At 55.0% G+C, this 22,788-nt stretch overlaps 1 protein-coding gene across 1 annotated transcript; it reads right to left on the bottom strand.

The window, feature by feature from the left end:
- Positions 1–2,262: 2,262 nt before the first annotated feature.
- On the bottom strand, positions 2,263–21,911 carry LOC140389185 (uncharacterized). Its single transcript, XM_072473347.1, has 4 exons — positions 21,733–21,911; positions 17,663–18,740; positions 15,056–15,184; positions 2,263–2,385 (listed from the first exon to the last, which is right to left on the bottom strand). The coding sequence occupies exons 2-4, from the start codon at positions 18,665–18,667 to the stop codon at positions 2,263–2,265; spliced, it is 1,257 nt and encodes a 418-aa protein (XP_072329448.1). The 5' UTR covers positions 18,668–18,740; positions 21,733–21,911.
- Between the last annotated feature and the right edge of the window lie 877 nt (positions 21,912–22,788).

Raw genomic sequence — 22,788 nt, forward strand, 5'->3', positions numbered from 1 at the left:
GGAGGAAAAAGAGAGAAAAAAAGAGAAAGGGATGAAAAAAAAAGAGCACAGATGTCAGATTCAAACACTTCAGTATAGTACAAACGCCAGTCTCTCTCACACAGGGAGAGGTTCCAGTCTGGTTCCAGGGGTGGTAGCAGATGGAGATTTGGGGGGAAGGGGGATGCGGTGGTAGCAGATGGAGATTTGGGGGGGGAAAGGGGGATGCGGTGGTAGCAGATGGAGATTTGAGGGGAAGGGGGATGCGGTGGTAGCAGATGGAGGTTTGGGGGGGAAGGGGGATGCGGTGGTAGCAGATGGAGATTTGGGGGGGGGAAAGGAGGGGATGCGGGTGGTAGCAGATGGAGATTTGGGGGGGAAAAGGGGGATGCGGTGGTAGCAGATGGAGATTTGGGGGGAAGGGGATGCGGTGGTAGCAGATGGAGATTTGGGGGGAAGGGGATGCGGTGGTAGCAGATGGAGATTTGGGGGGGGAAAAGGGGGATGCGGTGGTAGCAGATGGAGATTTGGGGGGGAAGGGGGATGCGGTGGTAGCAGATGGAGATTTGGGGGGAAGGGGGATGCGGTGGTAGCAGATGGAGATTTGGGGGGGTAGGGGGATGCGGTGGTAGCAGATGGAGGTTTGGGGGGGAAAGGGGGATGCGGTGGTAGCAGATGGAGATTTGGGGGGGGAAAAGGGGGATGCGGTGGTAGCAGATGGAGATTTGAGGGGAAGGGGGATGCGGTGGTAGCAGATGGAGGTTTGGGGGGGAAAGGGGGATGCGGTGGTAGCAGATGGAGATTTGGGGGGAAGGGGATGCGGTGGTAGCAGATGGAGATTTGGGGGGGGGAAAAGGGGGATGCGGTGGTAGCAGATGGAGATTTGGGGGGGGAAAAGGGGGATGCGGTGGTAGCAGATGGAGATTTGGGGGGGTAGGGGGATGCGGTGGTAGCAGATGGAGATTTGGGGGGAAGGGGGATGCGGTGGTAGCAGATGGAGATTTGGGGGGGTGGGTGGATGCGGTGGTAGCAGATGGAGATTTGGGGGGGAAAAGGGGGATGCGGTGGTAGCAGATGGAGATTTGGGGGGGAAAGGGGGATGCGGTGGTAGCAGATGGAGATTTGGGGGGGGGAAAAGGGGGATGCGGTGGTAGCAGATGGAGGTTTGGGGGGGAAAGGGGGATGCGGTGGTAGCAGATGGAGATTTGGGGGGGAGGGGGATGCGGTGGTAGCAGATGGAGATTTGGGGGGAAGGGGATGCGGTGGTAGCAGATGGAGATTTTGGGGGGGTGGGTGGATGCGGTGGTAGCAGATGGAGATTTGGGGGGGAAAAGGGGGATGCGGTGGTAGCAGATGGAGGTTTGGGGGGGAAAGGGGGATGCGGTGGTAGCAGATGGAGATTTGGGGGGGAAGGGGATGCGGGTGGTAGCAGATGGAGGTTTGGGGGGGAAAGGGGGATGCGGTGGTAGCAGATGGAGAATAAATATTGTGATTAGCTGGGGCCCTAGCACTGATCCCTGTGAAACCCCACCACTCACTGCCTGCCACTCCGAGAAAGATCTATTCATACCGACTCTGTTTCCGACCTGTGAACCACTTCTCAGTCCATGCCAATATATCGCCTCCAATCCCATGATGCTGTAAGTTTGCAGACTAACCTCAAATGTGGGCTTTATCAAATCCAAATACATCACATCCACTGGTTCACCCTCATCTAGTCTACCACGAACTTGGTCAAAACTCTCCTGGAGGTTTGTCAAACGTGATTCCCCTGTCATACATCCATGTCGACGTTGTCTAACCCTCTATCATAGACTCCAGCATTCTCCCTGCTCCTGATGCCAGTCTAACCGGGTGTCATTCAGTCCCCCCCCCCCACCTTCCAAATAAAAGGTGGGGTAATATTTACCACCCTCCAATTTGTTGGGAATGTTCCAGAAGCTGGAGTATTTCTGCCTGACAGCAAGTCAAGGCATACAACCCCCGGCGTGAAGACCCTCATCCCGGTTTTATAAAACAAAATGGACGACATGGTAGCACAGTGGTTGCGCTGCACCATAGACCTGGGTTCGATTCCCCGCTGGGTCTCTGTCTGCGCGGAGTCTGCACGTCCTCCCCGCGTCTGCGTGGGTTTCCTCCGGGTGCTCTGGTTTCCTCCCACAGTCCGAAGATGCGCAGGTTGGGTGGATCATAGAATTCTACTGTCTGGATTCTCCGCCACTTGGCCGAACGCGATTTTGGCGTTGGGGGTGCGAAGAATCCAGCCCTACAATTCTAAAAACATCACGTGGATTCTCTCACCTGTAATAGCTGCTCCTTGCTGTGTAACTGACACCCCAGCCGCTGGATCACGCGGTTCTGATAGTACGCTTCATGGCTGCTCTTCGGAGCTGGTAAACGCAATGCCTGCCAGGAAGACCATAGCACAGAGAAACTGGATGAAAGATTAGCAGAACAGTGACGATCATCACATCCTTTTGCGAATGATTATATCTCACACAGGGCCCTTGTAAACTTAGGGAATAAAGAAATATTCCGACATCCAAAATTAAAATTTGAGACGTAGACCATCGTAACCAGTTCGCACAGTGGTTAGCACTGTTGCTTCACAGCGCCAGGGACCCGGGTTCGATTCCCGGCTTGGGTCACTGTCTGTGCGGAGTCTGCACGTTCTCCCCCTGTCTGCGTGGGTTTCCTCCGGGTGCTCCGGTTTCCTCCTACAAGTCCCGAAAGACGTGCTTGTTAGGTGAATTGGACATTCTGAATTCTCCCTCGGTGCCCCCGAACAGGCGCCGGAATGTGGCGACGAGGGGATTTTCACAGTAACTTCACTGCAGTGTTAAGGTACGCCTGCTTGTGACAGTAATAAAGATTATTATTACTTGACGCGGGTTTGTAAAACTATTGCATTCAATTATCCAGTGCCTGACTATGCGAGTCCATTTACTAGTTGATGCTCACTGTGCTCGATTGGTGAAACCTGTGCTTGGACTCAAGAGTAAACACAGACTGTAGAAGGTAGCTGGAAGGAAGTGCTGTCGGCATGGCGCAGACATTTCACTGTGAATAAATTCTTGTTACACAAATGGAAACTTGTGTAATCTCGGAGGTATAAAACATAGAAAGCACTTCAGTATCGTGCAGTACTGAGGAAGCACATGCGAGAGTTGAAGAGGAGCACTTTAGAATGGTGGTTATGCTGCTGGATGAGTAAAAAGAGAAAATAAACTTGCATTCATAGTTGAGATATCCTGTTAACCTTATGGCCAATGAGTTATTTTTTGAAGTGTAGCCACTGTGAATGCCCCCCACCCCCCCCGCCCACAAGCTGCCATTTGAACTGGCCTAAGGGGATTCCCCTCCATGCAGTGTGCTATGCGGCATGGTCCCCCCATCTCATTTTGATGGACTTGGCTGGCAACCAATCAGCCTTTTGAAATCCGGGTCTTTAGACGTCCTCTTGATTGCCATTGGTTGGGCTGTTCCAGAACGTTCTGCAGAGAAAGATAGGCTGGCTCTCAGATTCTAGATTTGCTTTGGGACAGAGCTGAAGAAAGCTTCAAGTTCTCTCTCCCAAACTGCACTCTTCCTCCCCGCCCCCCCCCCTTCCCCTCCCCAGCTGGGGGCTCCATTTTATCCTCAGCTGAGGGCGGCGCGGTAGCACAGTAGGTTAGCACTGTTGCTTCACAGCGCCAGGGTCCCAGGTTCGATTCCCCGCTGGGTCACTGTCTGTGCGGAGTTTGCACATCCTCCCCGTGTGTGCGTGGGTTTCCTCCGGGAGCTCCGGTTTCCTCCCACAGTCCAAAGACGTGCAGGTTAGGTGGATTGGCCATGATAAATTGCCCTTAAGTGTCCAAAAAATAGGTTAGGTGGGGTTGCTGGGTTACGGGGATAGGGTGGAAGTGTGGGCTTGGTGCTGTTTCCAAGAGCCGGTGCAGACTCGATGGGCTGAATGGCCTCCTTCGGCACTGTAAATTCTATGATCATGAGCTGGTAGGCATTCTCGGCGTGACTATTTCCCAAGTTAGTTTTCGGTTGGATCAAGAAGCTGGAGAGTAGAGGCCCTGATTTCTTAGATCTGATGCGTCCCTGTCATAAAGGTTCAGAAATCTCCGGAAAATATACAAATGAGTGGTTAATTCACGTGTGGGTCTCGGGGGATTGTGGGGCTGGAATTGACCGCTCTCTAGCCCGGGGGGTGGGGAGCGTAACAGATGTATGTTGGCCAGGACACCAGGGGCAACATCACTGTTCTTTCTTCGAGCTCGACCCATGCAAACACCCAAGAGGGAAGTCGCAGCCTCGGCTTAATGGACAGTCACAATGGTGCCATAGCCATTCGGTCCATCGAGTCTCGGTAGAGCAATCCCCATCAGTCTCATTTCCACCACTCAATCCTCGAATTTACCTCCCTCTAAATCCAATCGATTTCCACTTTGAAATCATTAATCATCTTCACTTCCTGGTCATCAGCTGGTGTAAAAAAAAAAGCCCCCCCCCCCCCCGCTTGTATCCTGTGTCTGAAAACACAACTAGAGATTAATACTCTGGGGTACAAGCTGACAAGTGGAGAGAGTGGGTAGATGCAGTATAATGTGAGGCTACCCACGTGTAGCAAAGTCGAGATGGCTAATTATTATCTGAATGGCCATAAATGAGGAGAGGGGAGTGCGCAGCGGGACCTGGGCGACCTCGGTCAGCAAGTAAGTGCAGCAGGCGGGGAAGAAGGCGAATGGTATGCTGGCCTTCACAGCAAGAGGTTGCGAGTACAGGGGCAGGGATGTCTTGCAGTAATTGTCCAGGGCCTTGCTGGGGAATAGTGTGCCCAGTTTTGGTCTCCAATATTTTTTATTCGCCTCCTTTTTCACATGTTCTCCCAAATTTACACCCAACAACAAACAGTAATCAGTAACGAATGTAATGTCAATCCCAACGATCCCATCCTCCCACCAACCCCCAGACACTGGCCCGCATGTTCACATAAACAAATGACAAAGAGGGATCAGGAATCACCCATAGTCGCCATTAACACACACCGCCCCCCTCCCCAACCCTCCCACCCCCAACTAATGTTCAAAGTTATCCAGTTCTTGAAAGTGCATCATGAATAGTGCCCACGACTTGTAGAACCCCTCCGAACTCCCCCTCAGTTCAAACTTACCCTTCTCAAGGGTCAAGAATTCCAGCAGGTCCCCCCCCGCCACGCCAGGGCACAGGGTGGAGAGGTCCATCTCCACCCTAACAGGATCCGCCTTCGGGCCATCAACGAGGCGAAGGCTACAACATCCGCCTCCGCGCCCGTTTCCAACCCTGGCTGGTCCGACACCCCGAATATGGCCTCCTGGGGACCAGTGTCCAGTTTCACACGCACCACTTTAGAGATTACCCTAAACATCTTTCCAGTAATCCTCCAGCTTTGGACAGGACCGAACCATATGAACGTCACACAGAGATGAGGAGAACTTTCTTCACCCAGAGAGTGGTCGGCCTGTGGAATTCGCTACCACAGGAAATAGTTGAGGCCAAAACATTGTAGGTTTTCTAGAAGCAGTTAGATATAGCACTGAGGGCGAAGGGGATCAAAGGATGGGGGGGGGGGGGAGAAAGATTAGACTATTGAGTTGGATGCTCAGCCAGGATCATAATGAATGGAGGAGCGGGCTCGAAGGGCCGAATTGCCTCCTCCCGCTCCTATTTTGTGTGTTTTATGTTTCTTAATCCAACAGTAGCCTGGGGGGAACATAGGAACAGGGAGTAGGCCATTCAGCCCCTCGAGCCTGTCCTGTCATTCAATGAGATCTTGGCTTTCCTGCAGCCTAACTCCCATGTACCTGCCTTTGGCCCAAATCCCTCAATATCTTTGCTTAAGAAAACATCTATTTATCTCAGATTTAAAATTAACAACTGCTATTGCTTCACCTGCTGTTTGTGGGAGATAGTTCCAAACCTCGACCACCATCGGTGGGGGGAGGGGGGGGGGGGGGGGGTTAAATTCAAAGCCTCGGTAACGATCATTGAACTCGAGGCTCACTAATAGCCCTTAGGGAAAGCAATTTGTTCTGCTTACCTGATATGGCCTGCAATAAGACTCCAGACCCACAGCCAGTGTGGTCGACTATTAAGTGTTCCCTGAAGGGGCCAAGAGAAGACGATTCAGTTGATTTGTCCCCTTTCCCCAAATTCAGCTGGTACTGTGTTAGTTGAGGTGGGAGTGACTGCCCTCGACATCAAGGCAGCATTTGACCGAGTGTGACATCAAGGAGCCCGAGCTAAACTGGAGCCAATGGGGATCAGGGGGAAACTCTCCGCTGGTCGGAGTCAGACCCGGCACAAAGGAAGATGGTTGTGGTGGTTGGAGGTCAATCATCTCAGCTCCAGGACATCACTGCAGGAGTTCCTCAGGGTCGTGTCCTCGGCCCCAACCATCGTCAGCTGCTTCATCAATGACCTCCCTTCCATCGCAAGGTCAGATTTTGGGATGTTGCGGATGACTGCACAATGTTCAGCACCATTCGCGACTCCCCAGATAATGAAGCAGTCCCTGTCCAAATGCAGCAAGACCCGGACAATATCCAGGCTGGGCTGACAAGTGGCAAGTTACATTCGCTCCACACAAGTGCCAGGCAATGACCGTCTCCTATAATAGAGGGTCTAACCATCACCCCACGACATTCAATAGCATTCCCATCGCTGAATCCCCACAATCCACATCCTGGGGGTTACCACTGGCCAGAAACTGAACTGGACCAATCACATTAATAATGTGGCTATCAGAACAGGTCAAAGACTAGGAATCCTGCGGAGAGTAACTCACCTCCTGACCCCCCAAAGCCCGTCCACCATCTACAAGGCACAAGTCAGGAGTGTGATGGAAAACTCTCCACTTGCCTGGATGAACTCAGCTCCAACACTGAAGAAGCTCGACACCATCCCGGACAAAGCAGCCCCGCTTGATTGGCGTCCCTTCCACAAACATTCACTCCCTCCCCCTCCGATGGACAGTGCCAGCCGTGTGCACCATCGACAAGATTCACTGCGGGAACTCACCGAGGTTCCTCAGGCAGCACCTTCCAAACCCACGGCCACCACCATCTAGAAGGACAAGAGCAACAGATACCTGGGATCACCCCCACCTGGAGGTTCCCCTCCAAGTCACTCCCCATCCTGACTGGGAAATATATCGGCTGTTCCTTCAGTGTCGCCAAATCCTGGAGCTCCCTCCCTAACAGCACGGTGGGTGTACCTACACCTCAGCACCACCTTGGCAGCTCAGCACCACCTTGCCAAGGGGCAATTAGGGATATTGAACTCCGAACTTGCCTTGACCTTCTATGGCCGGAAGATGGGGGGGTGCCAAATCTTCCCGGATTCTCTTTAAAAAAAAAAACTCGCTGGGCATGGCCATTGCGAGAAGATGACCTGTTGCTATTCACCTGTCGCGGCATCGCAGCTGATCACGCAGCGAGTGGCCACTCAGAGCCAGCAACAGTTGTCCGCGAGGACCCCAACCCCTGGCCGGTTTCTTCATTCACCTCGTGTCCGACTGAGGTCATCGAGGGGTTGAAGGTGATAAGACGAGGGGACAAAGGTTGAATGAATTCATCCCAAAACCTGACAAAAACCATTGTCGTTTAAATAAAATGGCGGGGAGTGATTGGCAGCACTGGGGTAACCCCGTTCCAGATGGCTACACTAACAAGACCAGTCAAGCTTGAAGCACGGCTCATTTGCGCTCGCTCGAGGGGAAAAGAGCACGGAATTGTTTTTCTGAAGGGGTGTGGCCCGTCCTATTATTAAAAATCGTGCAGGAGGCTAGATTTCTCCATGGCAACACTTCGTGCAGAGTTGCCTTGCTAATCGATCAGCATGCCTTCCTCCCGCATTGCAAATTGTCGCAATCGTTTGAAATTTGGTATTCTAGAATGTGTCCCAAGTGCCAGGCGCGAAGGGGGGAGGGGGGGGTGCGCGAGAGTTAGGTATTTGAAGTCTGGATGCGAGGCGCCCATCAAGGGTTAACGCAAACCATGCAAAGTGAAACAGGTGATCGTTCCGACAAACCCCTCCCTGAACCGGTCCGGTCACTTCCAGGCCTGGCCTATTCAGAATTGGGGTGTGGTGTCATTCGGTTCACTGAGGTCCAGAGGGAGCAGCATCTCGCTCTGCCACGCCCGGCATCTCGCTGTGCCACGCTGGCATCTCGCTGTGCCACACTGGCATCTCACTCTGCCACGCCCGGCATCTCGCTGTGCCACGCTGGCATCTCGCTGTGCCACACTGGCATCTCACTCTGCCACGCCCGGCATCTCGCTGTGCCACGCCCGGCATCTCGCTGTGCCACGCCCGGCATCTCGCTGTGCCACGCCCGGCATCTCGCTGTGCCACGCTGGCATCTCGCTGTGCCACGCCCGGCATCTCGCTGTGCCACGCCCGGCATCTCGCTGTGCCACGCTGGCATCTCGCTGTGCCACGCCCGGCATCTCGCTCTGCCACGCCCGGCATCTCGCTGTGCCACGCCCCGGCATCTCGCTGTGCCACGCCCGGCATCTCGCTGTGCCACGCTGGCATCTCACTCTGCCACGCCCGGCATCTCGCTCTGCCACGCTGGCATCTCGCTGTGCCACGCCCGGTATCTCGCTGTGTCACGCCCGGCATCTCGCTGTGCCACGCCCGGCATCTCGCTGTGCCACGCCCGGTATCTCGCTGTGCCACGCTGGCATCTCGCTGTGCCACGCTGGCATCTCGCTGTGCCACGCTGGCATCTCGCTGTGCCACGCTGGCATCTCGCTGTGCCACGCCCGGCATCTCGCTCTGCACGCCCGGCATCTCGCTGTGCCACGCCCGGTATCTCGCTGTGCCACGCCCGGTATCTCGCTGTGCCACGCTGGCATCTCACTGTGCCACGCCCGGCATCTCGCTGTGCCACGCCCGGTATCCTGGCGAGGGTGCATCCAGAATGGAAAAGAACCCGGGAAAAAGGAGGAAATAAGGTCTCAACTGGTCGTGTACACTTTAAAGTGACATAGTGCAGGGTGGCACAGTGGGTTAGCACTGCTGCCTCACGGCGCCGAGGTCCCAGGTTCGATCCCGGCTCTGGGTCACTGTCCGTGTGGAGTTTGCACATTCTCCCCGTGTTTGCGTGGGTTTCACCCCCACAACAGATTACAGAGTACAGATTAACTTACTTGCCTTGCAGGTCAGCTGTTGAGTTCGGGAGTGAGAGCTGGGACCTTAGAATCAGCGCGGGAATTTTGAAAAGCGCGGGGGCTGCGAGACAGAGGGGACCATTTAAAAGGTTGCTGTCTGTGGTGAGGTGAGTACAGATTAACTTACTTGCCTTGCAGGTCAGCTGTTGAGTTCGGGAGTGAGAGCTGGGACCTTAGAATCAGCGCGGGAATTTTGAAAAGCGCGGGGGCTGCGAGACAGAGGGGACCATTTAAAAGGTTGCTGTCTGTGGTGAGGTGAGTACAGATTAACTTACTTGCCTTGCAGGTCAGCTGTTGAGTTCGGGAGTGAGAGCTGGGACCTTAGAATCAGCGCGGGAATTTTTTTATATATAAATTTTTTTTTTTAAATTTAGTTGTTAGCCAGATCTTGGTAGAAAGTTAGAGGAATGGCAGGGAAGGGAGTGCAATGTTCCTCCTGCAGGATGTTTGAGGTGAGGGATGCCGTTAGTGTCCCTGCTGATTTTACCTGCAGGAAGTGCTGCCATCTCCAGCTCCTCCAAGACCGAGTTAGGGAACTGGAGCTGGAGTTGGAAGAACTTCGGATCATTCGGGAGGCAGAGGGGGTCATAGATAGCAGCTTCAGGAATTAGTTACACCAAAGATTGGAGATAGATGGGTAACTGTAAGAGGGGACAGGGAAAAAACAGTCAGTGCAGGGATCCCCTGCGGTCGTTCCCCTGAGAAACAAGTATACCGCTTTGGATACTTGTGGGGGGGACGACTTACCAGGGGTAAGCCATGGGGTACAGACCTCTGGCACAGAGTCTGTCCCTGTTGCTCAGAAGGGAAGGGGGGAGAGGAGCAGAGCATTAGTAATTGGGGACTCTATACTCAGGGGCACAGATAGGAGATTTTGTGGGAGCGTGAGAGACTCACGTTTGGTGTGTTGCCTCCCAGGTGCAAGGGTATGTGATGTCTCGGATCGTGTTTTCCGGGTCCTTAAGGGGGAGGGGGAGCAGCCCCAAGTCGTGGTCCACATTGGCACTAACGACATAGGTAGGAAAGGGGATAAGGATGTCAGGCAGGCTTTCAGGGAGCTAGGATGGAAGCTCAGAACTAGAACAAACAGAGTTGTTATCTCTGGGTTGTTGCCCGTGCCACGTGATAGTGAGATGAGGAATAGGGAGAGAGAGCAATTAAACACGTGGCTACAGGGATGGTGCAGGCGGGAGGGATTCAGATTTCTGGATAACTGGGGCGCTTTCTGGGGAAGGTGGGACCTCTACAGACAGGATGGTCTACATCTGAACCTGCGGGGCACAAATATCCTGGGGGGGGAGATTTGTTAGTGCTCTTTGGGGGGGTTTAAACTAATGCAGCAGGGGCATGGGAACCTGGATTGTAGTTTTAGGGTAAGGGAGAATGAGAGTATAGAGGTCAGGAGCTCAGATTTGACGTCGGAGGAGGGGGCCAGTGTTCAGGTAGGTGGTTTGAAGTGTGTCTACTTCAATGCCAGGAGTATACGAAATAAGGTAGGGGAACTGGCAGCATGGGTTGGTACCTGGGACTTCGATGTTGTGGCCATTTCGGAGACGTGGATAGAGCAGGGACAGGAATGGATGTTGCAGGTTCCGGGGTTTAGGTGTTTTAGTAAGCTCAGGGAAGGAGGCAAAAGAGGGGGAGGTGTGGCGCTGCTAGTCAAGAGCAGTATTACGGTGGCGGAGAGGATGCTAGATGGGGACTCATCTTCCGAGGTAGTATGGGCTGAGGTTAGAAACAAGAAAGGAGAGGTCACCCTGTTGGGAGTTTTCTATAGGCCTCCAAATAGTTCTAGGGATGTAGAGGAAAGGATGGCGAAGATGATCCTGGATATGAGCGAAAGTAACAGGGTAGTTATTATGGGAGACTTTAACTTTCCAAATATTGACTGGAAAAGATATAGTTCGAGTACATTAGATGGGTCGTTTTTTGTTCAGTGTGTGCAGGAGGGTTTCCTGACACAGTTTGTTGACAGGCCAACAAGAGGTGAGGCCACATTGGATTTGGTTTTGGGTAATGAACCAGGCCAGGTGTTGGATTTGGAGGTAGGTGAGCACTTTGGGGACAGTGACCACAATTCGGTGACGTTTACGTTAATGATGGAAAGGGATAAGTATACACCGCAGGGCAAGAGTTATAGCTGGGGGAAGGGAAATTATGATGCCATTAGACGTGACTTGGGGGGGATAAGGTGGAGAAGTAGGCTGCAAGTTTTGGACACACTGGATAAGTGGAGCTTGTTCAAGGATCAGCTATTGCGTGTTCTTGATAAGTATGTACCGGTCAGGCAGGGAGGAAGGTGCCGAGCGAGGGAACCGTGGTTTACCAAAGAAGTGGAATCTCTTGTTAAGAGGAAGAAGGAGGCCTATGTGAAGATGAGGTGTGAAGTTTCAGTTGGGGCGATGGATAGTTACAAGGTAGCGAGGAAGGATCTAAAGAGAGAGCTAAGACGAGCAAGGAGGGGACATGAGAAGTATTTGGCAGGAAGGATCAAGGAAAACCCAAAAGCTTTCTATAGGTATGTCAGGAATAAGCGAATGACTAGGGACAGAGTAGGACCAGTCAAGGACAGGGATGGGAAGTTGTGTGTAGAGTCTGAAGAGATAGGCGAGATACTAAATGAATATTTTTCGTCAGTATTCACTCAGGAAAAAGATAATGTTGTGGAGGAGAATGCTGAGCTCCAGGTAAATAGATTAGATGGCATTGAGGTAAGTAGGGAAGAGGTGTTGGCAATTCTGGACAGGCTGAAAATAGATAAGTCCCCGGGGCCTGATGGGATTTATCCTAGGATTCTCTGGGAGGCCAGGGAAGAGATTGCTGGACCATTGGCTTTGATTTTTATGTCATCATTGGATACAGGAATAGTGCCAGAGGAATGGAGGATAGCAAATGTGGTCCCTTTGTTCAAAAAGGGGAGCAGAGACAACCCCGGCAACTATAGACCGGTGAGCCTCACGTCTGTAGTGGGTAAAGTCTTGGAGGGCATTATAAGAGACAAGATTTATAATCATCTAGATAGGAATAATATGATCAGGGATAGTCAGCATGGCTTTGTGAAGGGTAGGTCATGCCTCACAAACCTTATTGAGTTCTTTGAGAAGGTGACTGAACAGGTAGACGAGGGTAGAGCAGTTGATGTGGTGTATATGGATTTCAGCAAAGCGTTTGATAAGGTTCCCCACGGTAGGCTATTGCAGAAAATACGGAGGCTGGGGATTGAGGGTGATTTAGAGACGTGGATCAGAAATTGGCTAGCTGAAAGAAGACAGAGGGTGGTGGTTGATGGGAAATGTTCAGAATGGAGTTCTGTCACAAGTGGAGTACCACAAGGATCTGTTCTGGGGCCGTTGCTGTTTGTCATTTTTATCAATGACCTAGAGGAAGGCGCAGAAGGGTGGGTGAGTAAATTTGCAGACGATACTAAAGTCGGTGGTGTTGTCGATAGTAAGGAAGGAAGTAGCAGGTTACAGAGGGATATAGATAAGCTGCAGTGCTGGGCTGAGAGGTGGCAAATGGAGTTTAATGTAGAGAAGTGTGAGGTGATTCACTTTGGAAGGAAAAACAGGAATGTGGAATATGTGGCTAATGGAAAAGTTCTTGAAAGTGTGGATGAGCAGAGGGATCTAGGTGTCCATGTACATAGATCCCTGAAAGTTGCCACCCAGGTTGATAGGGTGGTGAAGAAGGCCTATGGAGTGTTGGCCTTTATTGGTAGAGGGATTGAGTTCCGGAGTCAGGAGGTCATGTTGCAGCTGTACAGAACTCTGGTACGGCCGCATTTGGAGTATTGCGTACAGTTCTGGTCACCGCATTATAGGAAGGACGTGGAGGCTTTGGAACGGGTGCAGAGGAGATTTACCAGGATGTTGCCTGGTATGGAGGGAAAATCTTATGAGGAAAGGCTGATGGACTTGAGGTTGTTTTCGTTAGAGAGAAGAAGGTTAAGAGGAGACTTAATAGAGGCATACAAAATGATCAGAGGGTTAGATAGGGTGGACAGTGAGAGCCTTCTCCCGCGGATGGAAATGGCTAGCACGAGGGGACATAGCCTTAAACTGAGTGGTAATAGATATAGGACAGAGGTCAGGGGTAGGTTCTTTACGCAAAGAGTAGTGAGGCCGTGGAATGCCCTACCTGCTACAGTAGTGAACTCGCCAACGTTAAGGGCATTTAAAAGTTTATTGGATAAACATATGGATGATAATGGTATAGTGTAGGTTAGATGGCTTTTGTTTCGGTGCAACATCGTGGGCCGAAGGGCCTGTACTGCGCTGTATTGTTCTATGTTCTAACCCAAAGATGGGCAGGGCAGGTGGATTGGCCACACTAAATTGCCCCTTAATTGGAAAAAATAAACTGGGCACTCTTAAATTTAAAAAAAAAATGCCATAGTGGTTACTGTCACTGGACTCATAATCCAGAGACCCCGGGGGCTCTGGGTGCTCTGGGGGCCCTGGGGGCTCCGGGGGCTCCGGGGGCGGCTCTGGGGGCTCCGGGGGTGCTCTGGGGGCTCCGGGGGTGCTCTGGGGGCTCCGGGGGTGCTCTGGGGGCTCTGGGGGTGCTCTGGGGGTGCTCTGGGGGCGCTCTGGGGGCTCTGGAGGCTCTGATTCAAATCCCACCACGGCAGATAGTGGAATTAAAAGTCTAATGATGACCATTGTCAGGGGGAACTCTGACCTTTACCCTCCCTCACCCCAGGCAAACCCTGACCCCTACCCTCCCTCACCCCGGGCCAACCCAGACCTTTACCCTCCCTCACCCCAGGCGAACCCTGATCCTTACCCTCCCCTCACCCCAGGCGAACCCTGACCCTTACCCTCCCTCACCCCAGGCGAACCCTGACCCTTACCCTCCCCTCACCCCAGACGAACCCTGACCCTTACCCTCCCTCACCCTGGGCGAACCCAGACCTTTACCCTCCCTCACCCCGGGCGAACCCTGACCCTTACCCTCCCCTCACCCCAGGCGAACCCTGACCCTTACCCTCCCTCACCCCAGGCGAACCCTGACCCTTACCTCCCTCACCCCAGGCGAACCCTGACCCTTACCCTCCCTCACCCCAGGCGAACCCTGACCCTTACCCTCCCTCACCCTGGGCGAACCCTGACCCTTACCCTCCCCTCACCCCGGGCGAACCCAGACCTTTACCCTCCCTCACCCCGGGCGAACCCTGACCCTTACCCTCCCCTCACCCCAGGCGAACCCTGACCCTTACCCTCCCCTCACCCCAGGCGAACCCTGACCCTCACCCTCCCTCACCCCAGGCGAACCCTGACCCTTACCCTCCCTCACCCCAGGCGAACCCTGACCCTTACCCTCCCATCACCCCGGGCGAACCCAGACCTTTACCCTCCCTCACCCCGGGCGAACCCTGACCCTTACCCTCCCCTCACCCCAGGCGAACCCTGACCCTTACCCTCCCCTCACCCCGGGCGAACCCAGACCCTTACCCTCCACCTCAACCAGGGTGAACCTGGACCCTTAACCCCCTCAACCAGGGTGAACCCTGACCCTTACCCCTCAACCTGAATGAATCCTGACCCTTACCCTCCTCAACCTGGATAAACCCTGACCTTTACCCCCATCAACCTGGATGATTCCTGGCCCTTACCCCCCTCAACCTGGGTGAACCCTGAGCCTTACCCCCCTCAACCTGGTTGAACCCTGACCCTTACCCCCTCAACCTGGGTGAACCCAGACCCCCCTCACTCCGGGTGAACCCCTCCCCCCCCTCACTCCGGGTGAACCCCTCCCCCCCCTCACTCCGGGTGAACCCAGACCCTCCGCCCCCCCTCACTCCGGGTGAACCCCCCCTCCCCCCCGCCCTCGCCCCAGACCCCACCCATCTCCCTCGATGTTACCGGACTGACCTGCTGGTGGGTGACCGTCTCCGGTGCCTCAAGGATCTGGATTCGGCTCCTCGCTGCCCCGAGCTGTTCCCTCAGCTGACGGACTGTCTGCTGTGTTCCATCCTCTTCAGATCCAAGTTTCTGGAACGTCTGATTCAAGGAGAATAGTGGGGTGAAGCCATGGCCTCCCTGTCAATACCGAACGGCTGAAGCCCTGGAGAAGGGCCACTCCTGGCACCTCCTCCCCGTAACCCTGCACCTTCACCCCCCCCTTCCCCACCGAACGTCTCGACTGTACCTGCTCGCCCCCCAAAAACATTCCCAGGCACAGCATTGCAGGTCCTCTCCGCGCCGAGTTTTCCCCACCTTCCCTCGGCTTCTTTTGCCAAACACCTCAATGTTCTCTCGTGTTCCTTCCTTTCACCAACGGGACCAGCCCCCTCGTCAGCTTGACCATCTCGATCCAATCCCCTCCCAGCCTCCTCCTCTCCCAGGAGAACAACCCCAACCTCTCCTCATCGCTGACGTTTCTCACCCCTGGGTCCGCGCTTGTAAAACCTCTTCTGCTCTTGCGGAAGGAGAGGGGGATTAAGACGCTAAAAGATTTGTTTCTTAGGGGTCGGTTTGCAGGGCTGGAGGAGCTGGAAGCGAAGCATGGGCTGGAGCAGGGGGAAAATTCTGCCAGGAAGGAGATACAGAGCTTCCCGGTGGAGCCGGCCTCCACGTTGCTGGAGGAGGTGCTGACGAAAGGGGGACTGGAGAAGGGGGTAGTGTCAGCGGTTTACGGAGCTATGTTGGAAGAGGAGAAGGCACCGCTGGAAGGGATCGAGGCAAAGTGGGAGGAAGAGTTGGGAGAGGATATGGAGGAGGGGTTCTGGTGTGAGGTGCTCCGGAGGGTGAACGCCTCCACCTCGTGCGCGAGGTTGGGGCTGACACAGGTGAAGGTGGTTTACAGAGCACACCTCACGAGGGCGAGGGTGAGCCGGCTCTTTGAGAGGATAGAAGATGTGTGAACGTTGTGGCGGGGTGGGGGAGGGCCGGGTGGGGGAGGGCCCGGGGGGGGGGGGGGGGGCGCTAATCACGTTCATATGTTTTGGTCCTTTCCAAAGCTGGAGGATTACTGGAAGGAGGTGTTTAGGGTAATTTCTAAAGTGGTGCGCGTGAAACTGGACCCGGGCCCTCGGGAGGCCATATTCGGGGTGTCGGACCAGCTGGGGTTGGAAACGGGCGCGGAGGCAGGTGTTGTCGCCTTCGCCTCGCTGATCGCCCGAAGGCGGATCCTGTTGGGATGGAGAGCAGCCTCTCCCCCCTGGCGGGGCGGGGGGACCTGCTGGAATTCTTGACGCTTGAAAAAGGTCAAATTTGAACTGAGGGGAAGGATGGAGGGATTCTCCAATTCATGGGCGCTATTCATTACGCACTTTCGAGAATCGGATCACATCGAACATTAGGGGGGTTGGTGGGAGGGGGACGGAATGTGTTAATGGTGACTATGGGCGATTCCTGATCCCTCTTTGTCATTTGTTTGTGTGAACATGCGGGCCAGTGTCTGGGGTTTGGTGGGAGGATGGGATCGTTGTGATTGATTTGGGGATTGACGTTACATTCCTTACTGATTATTGTTTATAGTTGGGTGTAAATTTGGGAGAAAATGTGAAAAATAAACTATATATTTTTTTAAAACTTCTGCTCTCTCTCCAATGTGTTCCCATCCTTCCTGTAGTGTCACACCCAGAACTGGTCACAATATTCCAGCTGGGGCCTAACTAGTGACTTGTACAAGTTCAGCAGAACCTCCTGGCTCTTGTACTCTGTGTCCCTATTAATAAAGGCCAGAATATTCCACACTTTATTCACTGCTCTCTCCACCTGTCCCGGCACCTTCAATGATCCATAGACACCCACACACAGCTCCCTCTGCTCCCCCTTTAGAAATGTACCCTCCATGACCTTCCCTCATTCCTATCTGTAATCCTCTCCACACCCACCACCCTCCCAGATATCTGCGCTGAGCTAACTCTGGCCTCTTGCGCATCGCAAATTGTATGCCTTTATAATGTAATAATCTTTATTATTGTCACAAGTAGGCTTACATTAACACTGCAGTGACGTTACTGTGAAAATCCCCTAGTCGCCACATTCCGGCGCCTGTTCGGGTACACAGAGGGAGAATTCAGAATGTCCAATTCACCTAACAAGCACGTCTCTCGGGACTTGTGGGAGGAAACCGGAGCACCCGGAGGAAACCCACGCAGACACGGGGAGAGCGTGCAGACTCCGCACAGACAGTGACCCAAGCCGGGAATCGAACCCGGGACCCTGGAGCTGTGAAGCAACAGTGCTAACCACCGTGCCCATTATCTGCTCCATCAGTGGTGTTGCTGCCTGCTGCCTTGGTCACCCGTCCCCTCTCTACCCCGAGCTCTGGAATCTCCTCCCTAAACCTCTGCCGCCTCTCTCTACCTCACTTGCCCCCTTTGAGATGCTCTCTGCCCCTTCTGATCAAACCGGATCTCCCGGCGTGATAGGGTGCTTTGCTAAAATGACATTCTGCAAAAGTATCTCCAATGCCGCCTGTACAAACCCACCCGAGAGACCGTCAAATGAAGAATAAAGAAAGATTCCTGCCTCCAGGTCGAAGGGGAGGTACTCGGCAGTGAAGGGACTCCGGGGGTCGCCGAAGGATTCCTCATCGCTGGCGAAGCTCAGCTCTCGCTGGGGAGTGGCCGAGTGGCTCGATACGGCGCTCCGGATACGGACTGGGATCTTGCTGTTGGGCGGAGAGCGAACGGGCCGATACTCGATTCCCCTCGCCCACAGCAGCAGCGAGCGGCCCAGCGGGAGACCCGGAGGTGGGCTGCCTTCATCGAAGACCTGATCCTCGCTCTCCCGCTCGGAGTCGGGGGCTGCCCCCAGCGAGGCGACGGACAGCGAGCGGGACTGGGACCCGGCCCAGAGGGACTGGACAGAGCTGCTGCTGGCGGAGGAGGCCCGCCCCTCCGGGACCTGCAGCCAATCCAGGGGCATGCTTTGCGACTTGGTCTTGGAGAGCTGGAAGAGGTGGCCCTTGGCCAGGGCCCGCGCCAGCCGACGGGGAATGCGGCACACCGACTCGTAGGTGGAGTCAGACACCCGGATGGCACTGCACCCCGAACAGTTCCTGTGCTGGCAGGCGCAGGCGTGGGGCTGACTCCCGCCCCGCTCCGACCAGCACTCGTACTCGGACATGGCCACATCGTCCTGGAGCAGGGTGTTGTACTGGACGTGGGGGAGGTTGGCAATGTCCGCTGTGATGTCCTGGCCTGTGTAACTGGGGCCCTGGGCAGGCTGGTGGTGCTGGCCATGGAGATAGCACAGGCACTGTGCCAACTTGTCCTTCTCCGTCAGGAGCCGCTGAACCTTCTCGATGGAGAGCGCCTTGACCCTGGCGATGACGGTGTCGAAGCGGTAGACCCTCTCCAGCGAGAAGGCGCACTTGCCGCACAGGAACTCAGCTCGGCCATCGCGGGCAACCTGCTGCCCCAGAACGTGGGAGAGGATCACCTGCAGGGGGACCTCCGCCCGCGAGCTGAAGATCCATCGCCGCTGGGTCCCCTTCAGCTCCGCGGCGCACACCCGGCACTGCTCCTTCATTCCGGTAACCGGTCAGGCGCGAGGAAGAGATGGGGAGGGGGGGGGGGGATCCGTCCAATCGGCGAGGTTCAACCTGCGGTGGGAAAAGACAACATTTAGAATCCACGGAAATTCATGTCAAAGAAATAAATCAGTTGTCGGCGTAGTTGGACAAGGCCCCTCTGTACTTCCCAGCATCCTCCTGTTCATTGTGCTTTCCCCCCCCCCCCCCCCCGTCTTATCGGTCCCCCCCAAACAAAATGCAAATTGCTGCTGCCATTAACCTCCAGCCTCAAGGGGGCAGCACGCTGGCTAGCACGGCTGCCTCACAGCGCCAGGAACCCGGCTTCAGTTCCAGCCTTGGGGGACGCGGTGGGTGTGCGGAGTCTACACGTCCTCCCAGTGTCTGCTCGGGCTTCCTCCGGTGTCCTCCCGCAGCCCAAAGGTGTGCAGGTTAGGTGCACTGACCAATGCAGGGGGTTACGGGGATAGAGCGGGGGGGGGGGGGGGGGGGGGGGACTAGGCCAGGTGCTCCAGGATGTTCGGCGCAGACTCGAGGGGCTGAATGGTCTCCTTCTGCACTGTGGTTCTATCGATCTAAACTGGTGCAAAGTAATCTTTGCCACTCGGGTGAGACGGAAAAGCTGATTCCCCGCAATGCAGTCAGTGGATAACGTTCGGTACCCCTGACCATCAACAGCATTCCGAGCCTGTGAACTGACCTCACACCTTCCAAAAATCCAGCAACCTTCCACCCCCATTTCCACCAGTCGTATAAATACTGTGGCTACCAGGGCAGGTCAGAGGCTGGGAATCCTGCCGTGAGTAACTCACCTCCTGCCCCTCCCAAAGTCTGTCCACCATCTACACGGCACAAATCAGGAGTGTGATGGGAAACTCTCCACTTGCCTGGATGAGCTCAGCTCCAACAACACTCAGGAAGCTCCACACCATCCAGGACAAAGCAGCCCCGCTTGATTGGCGTCCCTTCCACAAACATTCACTCCCTCCCCCTCCGATGGACAGTGTCAGCCGTGTGCACCATCGACAAGGTTCACTGCGGGAGCTCACCGAGGTTCCTCAGGCAGCACCTTCCAAACCCACGGCCACCACCATCTAGAAGGACAAGAGCAGCAGATACCTGGGATCGCCCCCACCTGGAGGTTCCCCTCCAAGTCACTCCCCATCCTGACTGGGAAATATATCGGCCGTTCCTTCAGTGTCGCCAAATCCTGGAGCTCCCTCCCTAACAGCACGGTGGGTGTGCCTACACCTCAGGGACTGCAGCGGCTTCAAGACGGCAGCTCAGCACCACCTTGTCAAGGGGCAATTAGGGACGGACAATAAATGCTGGGATAGCCAGCGACCCCACATCCCGTAAGTGAATTTTTAAAACGTGCAAACAAGTGTAAACTGATGGGGCCGAGCTCACAATTCCCCAATACCTCATTCATCAGCGAGAATCAATGTTTAATTAAAATATACTGACCAATATTAGCTCAAGGGACCAACGGACTTCAGCAGATGTGTGGGAACGGGGGAAGGGATTGAATCGAAGTGAATAAATACAGCTCTCAGAAGGCGATTGGGACAAAGAGAGTCCCTATTGGGGGTCAAGAATAGGCAGGTAACCTCATCAGGTTAGAGGTGATCAAAAATCTAGATAAATGAGTCTGAATAAGTGATTGAAACGAGAGTAAACAGGGTCATTGTCTAATTAAAGGGAAACGCGTGATGTCTGGTTTAGCACCGGGCTAAAGAGCTGGGTTTTAAAGCAGACCAAGGCAGGCCAGCAGCACGGTTCAATTCCCGTCCCAGCCTCCCCGAACAGGCGCCGGAATGTGGCGACTAGGGGCTTTTCACAGTAACTTCACTTGAAGCCAACTTGTGACAATAAGCGAGTTTCATTTCGTTTCATTTCTTCCAGCGCCAAGGCCTTCCATACCCGCTCAGCACCCTGGGGGCTGGGGAGGGGCGCTTACTGTGAAAAGCCCCTCGTCGCCACATTCTGGCGCCATGGAGGGAGAATTCAGAATGTCCAATCCACCTAACAAGCACGTCTTTCGGGACTTGTGGGAGGAAACCGGAGCACCCGGAGGAAACCCACGCAGACACGGGGAGAACGTGCAGACTCCGCACAGACAGTGACCCAAGCCGGGAATCGAACCCGGGACCCTGGCGCTGTGAGGCAGCAGTGCTAACCACTGCGCTACCCGGTTCACACGATAAGATCCAGGTCACGTCTGATGTGATTGCGACCTCAATTCCATATTCCTGCCCCCCCCCCCCGATAATCCTTCACCTTCACCCCGCCCCTTGGCGCGCACACACCAAGGGCGAGGCCCAGAACGTTCCCAACAATTCCACACATCTGAGCCCCGATTGGCCGCACAGGGCATGTGACCCTTGCTCGGCTGTGTTGCCCCCCTCCCCCCGAGGAGGGGGTAATCACTTTTCGTTCTCAATCGAACCAGCGTGTCAAAAGCAACAACCTAACTATTTGAATCCCATTGGCCCATCGTCTTCAGCATCGCAAGCGAACATCTAAACACTTCAATATTATCACGAGGGCCTCTGCCCCACCACCCCACCCTGGCCAGCCGCAGACCCCAATAGTTGACAGAGGTGGAAATGGACGGGAAACGACACAACTCGCTTGAAGTGAGCTGGATATTTACAGACACCAGGGAATTCAAACTCAATTCAACTCCGCCTGCACTCCTCATATTTGCTCAGGCTGTGCCGTGGAATTTCGCTCACCGTCACCCCTCGGGGGGCTGGGGGTGAGGGCGCAGACGGAACTGCCCCGGGGGTGACACGCACGCTGAATCGGCCCTCAACTCCAAGTGCGGTTGATGTTGGCCTGACAGGCTGATCCCACGTACAAAGTACGTCCAGCTGACTGAGCGACGGACTGGAACCATCGCCGAGGACCCCCCCCTTTCTGCCTCGGGGCCGGCCGCAATCCGGTTCAAATGCCCAAAGGGCTCAATGCTCGCCCGCCGGAGCAAACCAGTCTACCCACCCCTCCCCTCTGCGCGCAACCCCCTGCCCCAGGCAGCGGGATGCACTTTGCACAGCCTTACCTGGCACACGTCAGACCGAGGGAAAGGTATTTCGGCCAAGGCTGGAGATTTTGATTTGCCTCCCGAAACAGGGAGGGAGACACCAATCTTCACTTCCAGAGGTGGGGAGGCTAGGAAAGGGACTCAGAAAGCTGGGCGGAGAAAGTTAAACTGTTCCCAGGTGTTGCTGGAACCTCGCCCCCGCCCACCCCTGTGTTTTTTGCTGAACTTCCCAATTGGCACAGCCCTGTTCTTGTTCAAACACCGACAGACAGATAACGACTTCCCTAATCCGGTCAGAGAGGCACTTAACCCTTCCAGCACCAAGGAGAATTTGTCAGCTTTTAAACACATTCATTCACGGGACGGCGCTGGCTAACCCAACATTTATTGTCCGTCCCTAATTGCCCCTTGACAAGGTGGTGCTGAGCTGCCGTCTTGAAGCCGCTGCAGTCCCGGAGGTGTAGGTACACCCACCGTGCTGTTAGGGAGGGAGCTCCAGGATTTGGCGACACTGAAGGAACGGCCGATATATTTCCCAGTCGGGATGGGGAGTGACTTGGAGGGGAACCTCCAGGTGGGGGCGATCCCAGGTATCTGCTGCTCTTGTCCTTCTAGATGGTGGTGGCCGTGGGTTTGGAAGGTGCTGCCTGAGGAACCTCGGTGAGTTCCCGCAGTGAACCTTGTCGATGGGGCTGACCTGGGGGAGCTCCCAGACGCAGAGGAGGCCAGGAGGGACGTCCCGCTCCCCCGAGGGTCTTGGAGGGTGAGCCACAAGGCAGCCAGTGCTGCCTGGGCCGTGGCGGCAGCAGGCAGCTCAGGGAGTGTGACCAGGAGGCCTCCAGTGTCGGAGGAAGGACAGCGACCCGCACCCGGCAGCGCGAGTGAGGAGACACCGAGGTGAAGCCCAGGGCCCCCTATGGGCACCGACCGGGAGGAGGGGGCGCTGGGTGCCAACCCGGACCCGGCCCACGGGGCGGCGACAGCTCCCCCCGAGTTCCACCCCTCTGACGAGGCCGCTGCTCACGGGACAGGGCGGCACGGCTGTGCCTGAGATGCCAACAAGGGGCGGCACGG

The sequence above is a fragment of the Scyliorhinus torazame genome, chromosome 14, assembly GCF_047496885.1.
Source record: "Scyliorhinus torazame isolate Kashiwa2021f chromosome 14, sScyTor2.1, whole genome shotgun sequence".
NCBI lineage: Eukaryota > Metazoa > Chordata > Chondrichthyes > Carcharhiniformes > Scyliorhinidae > Scyliorhinus > Scyliorhinus torazame.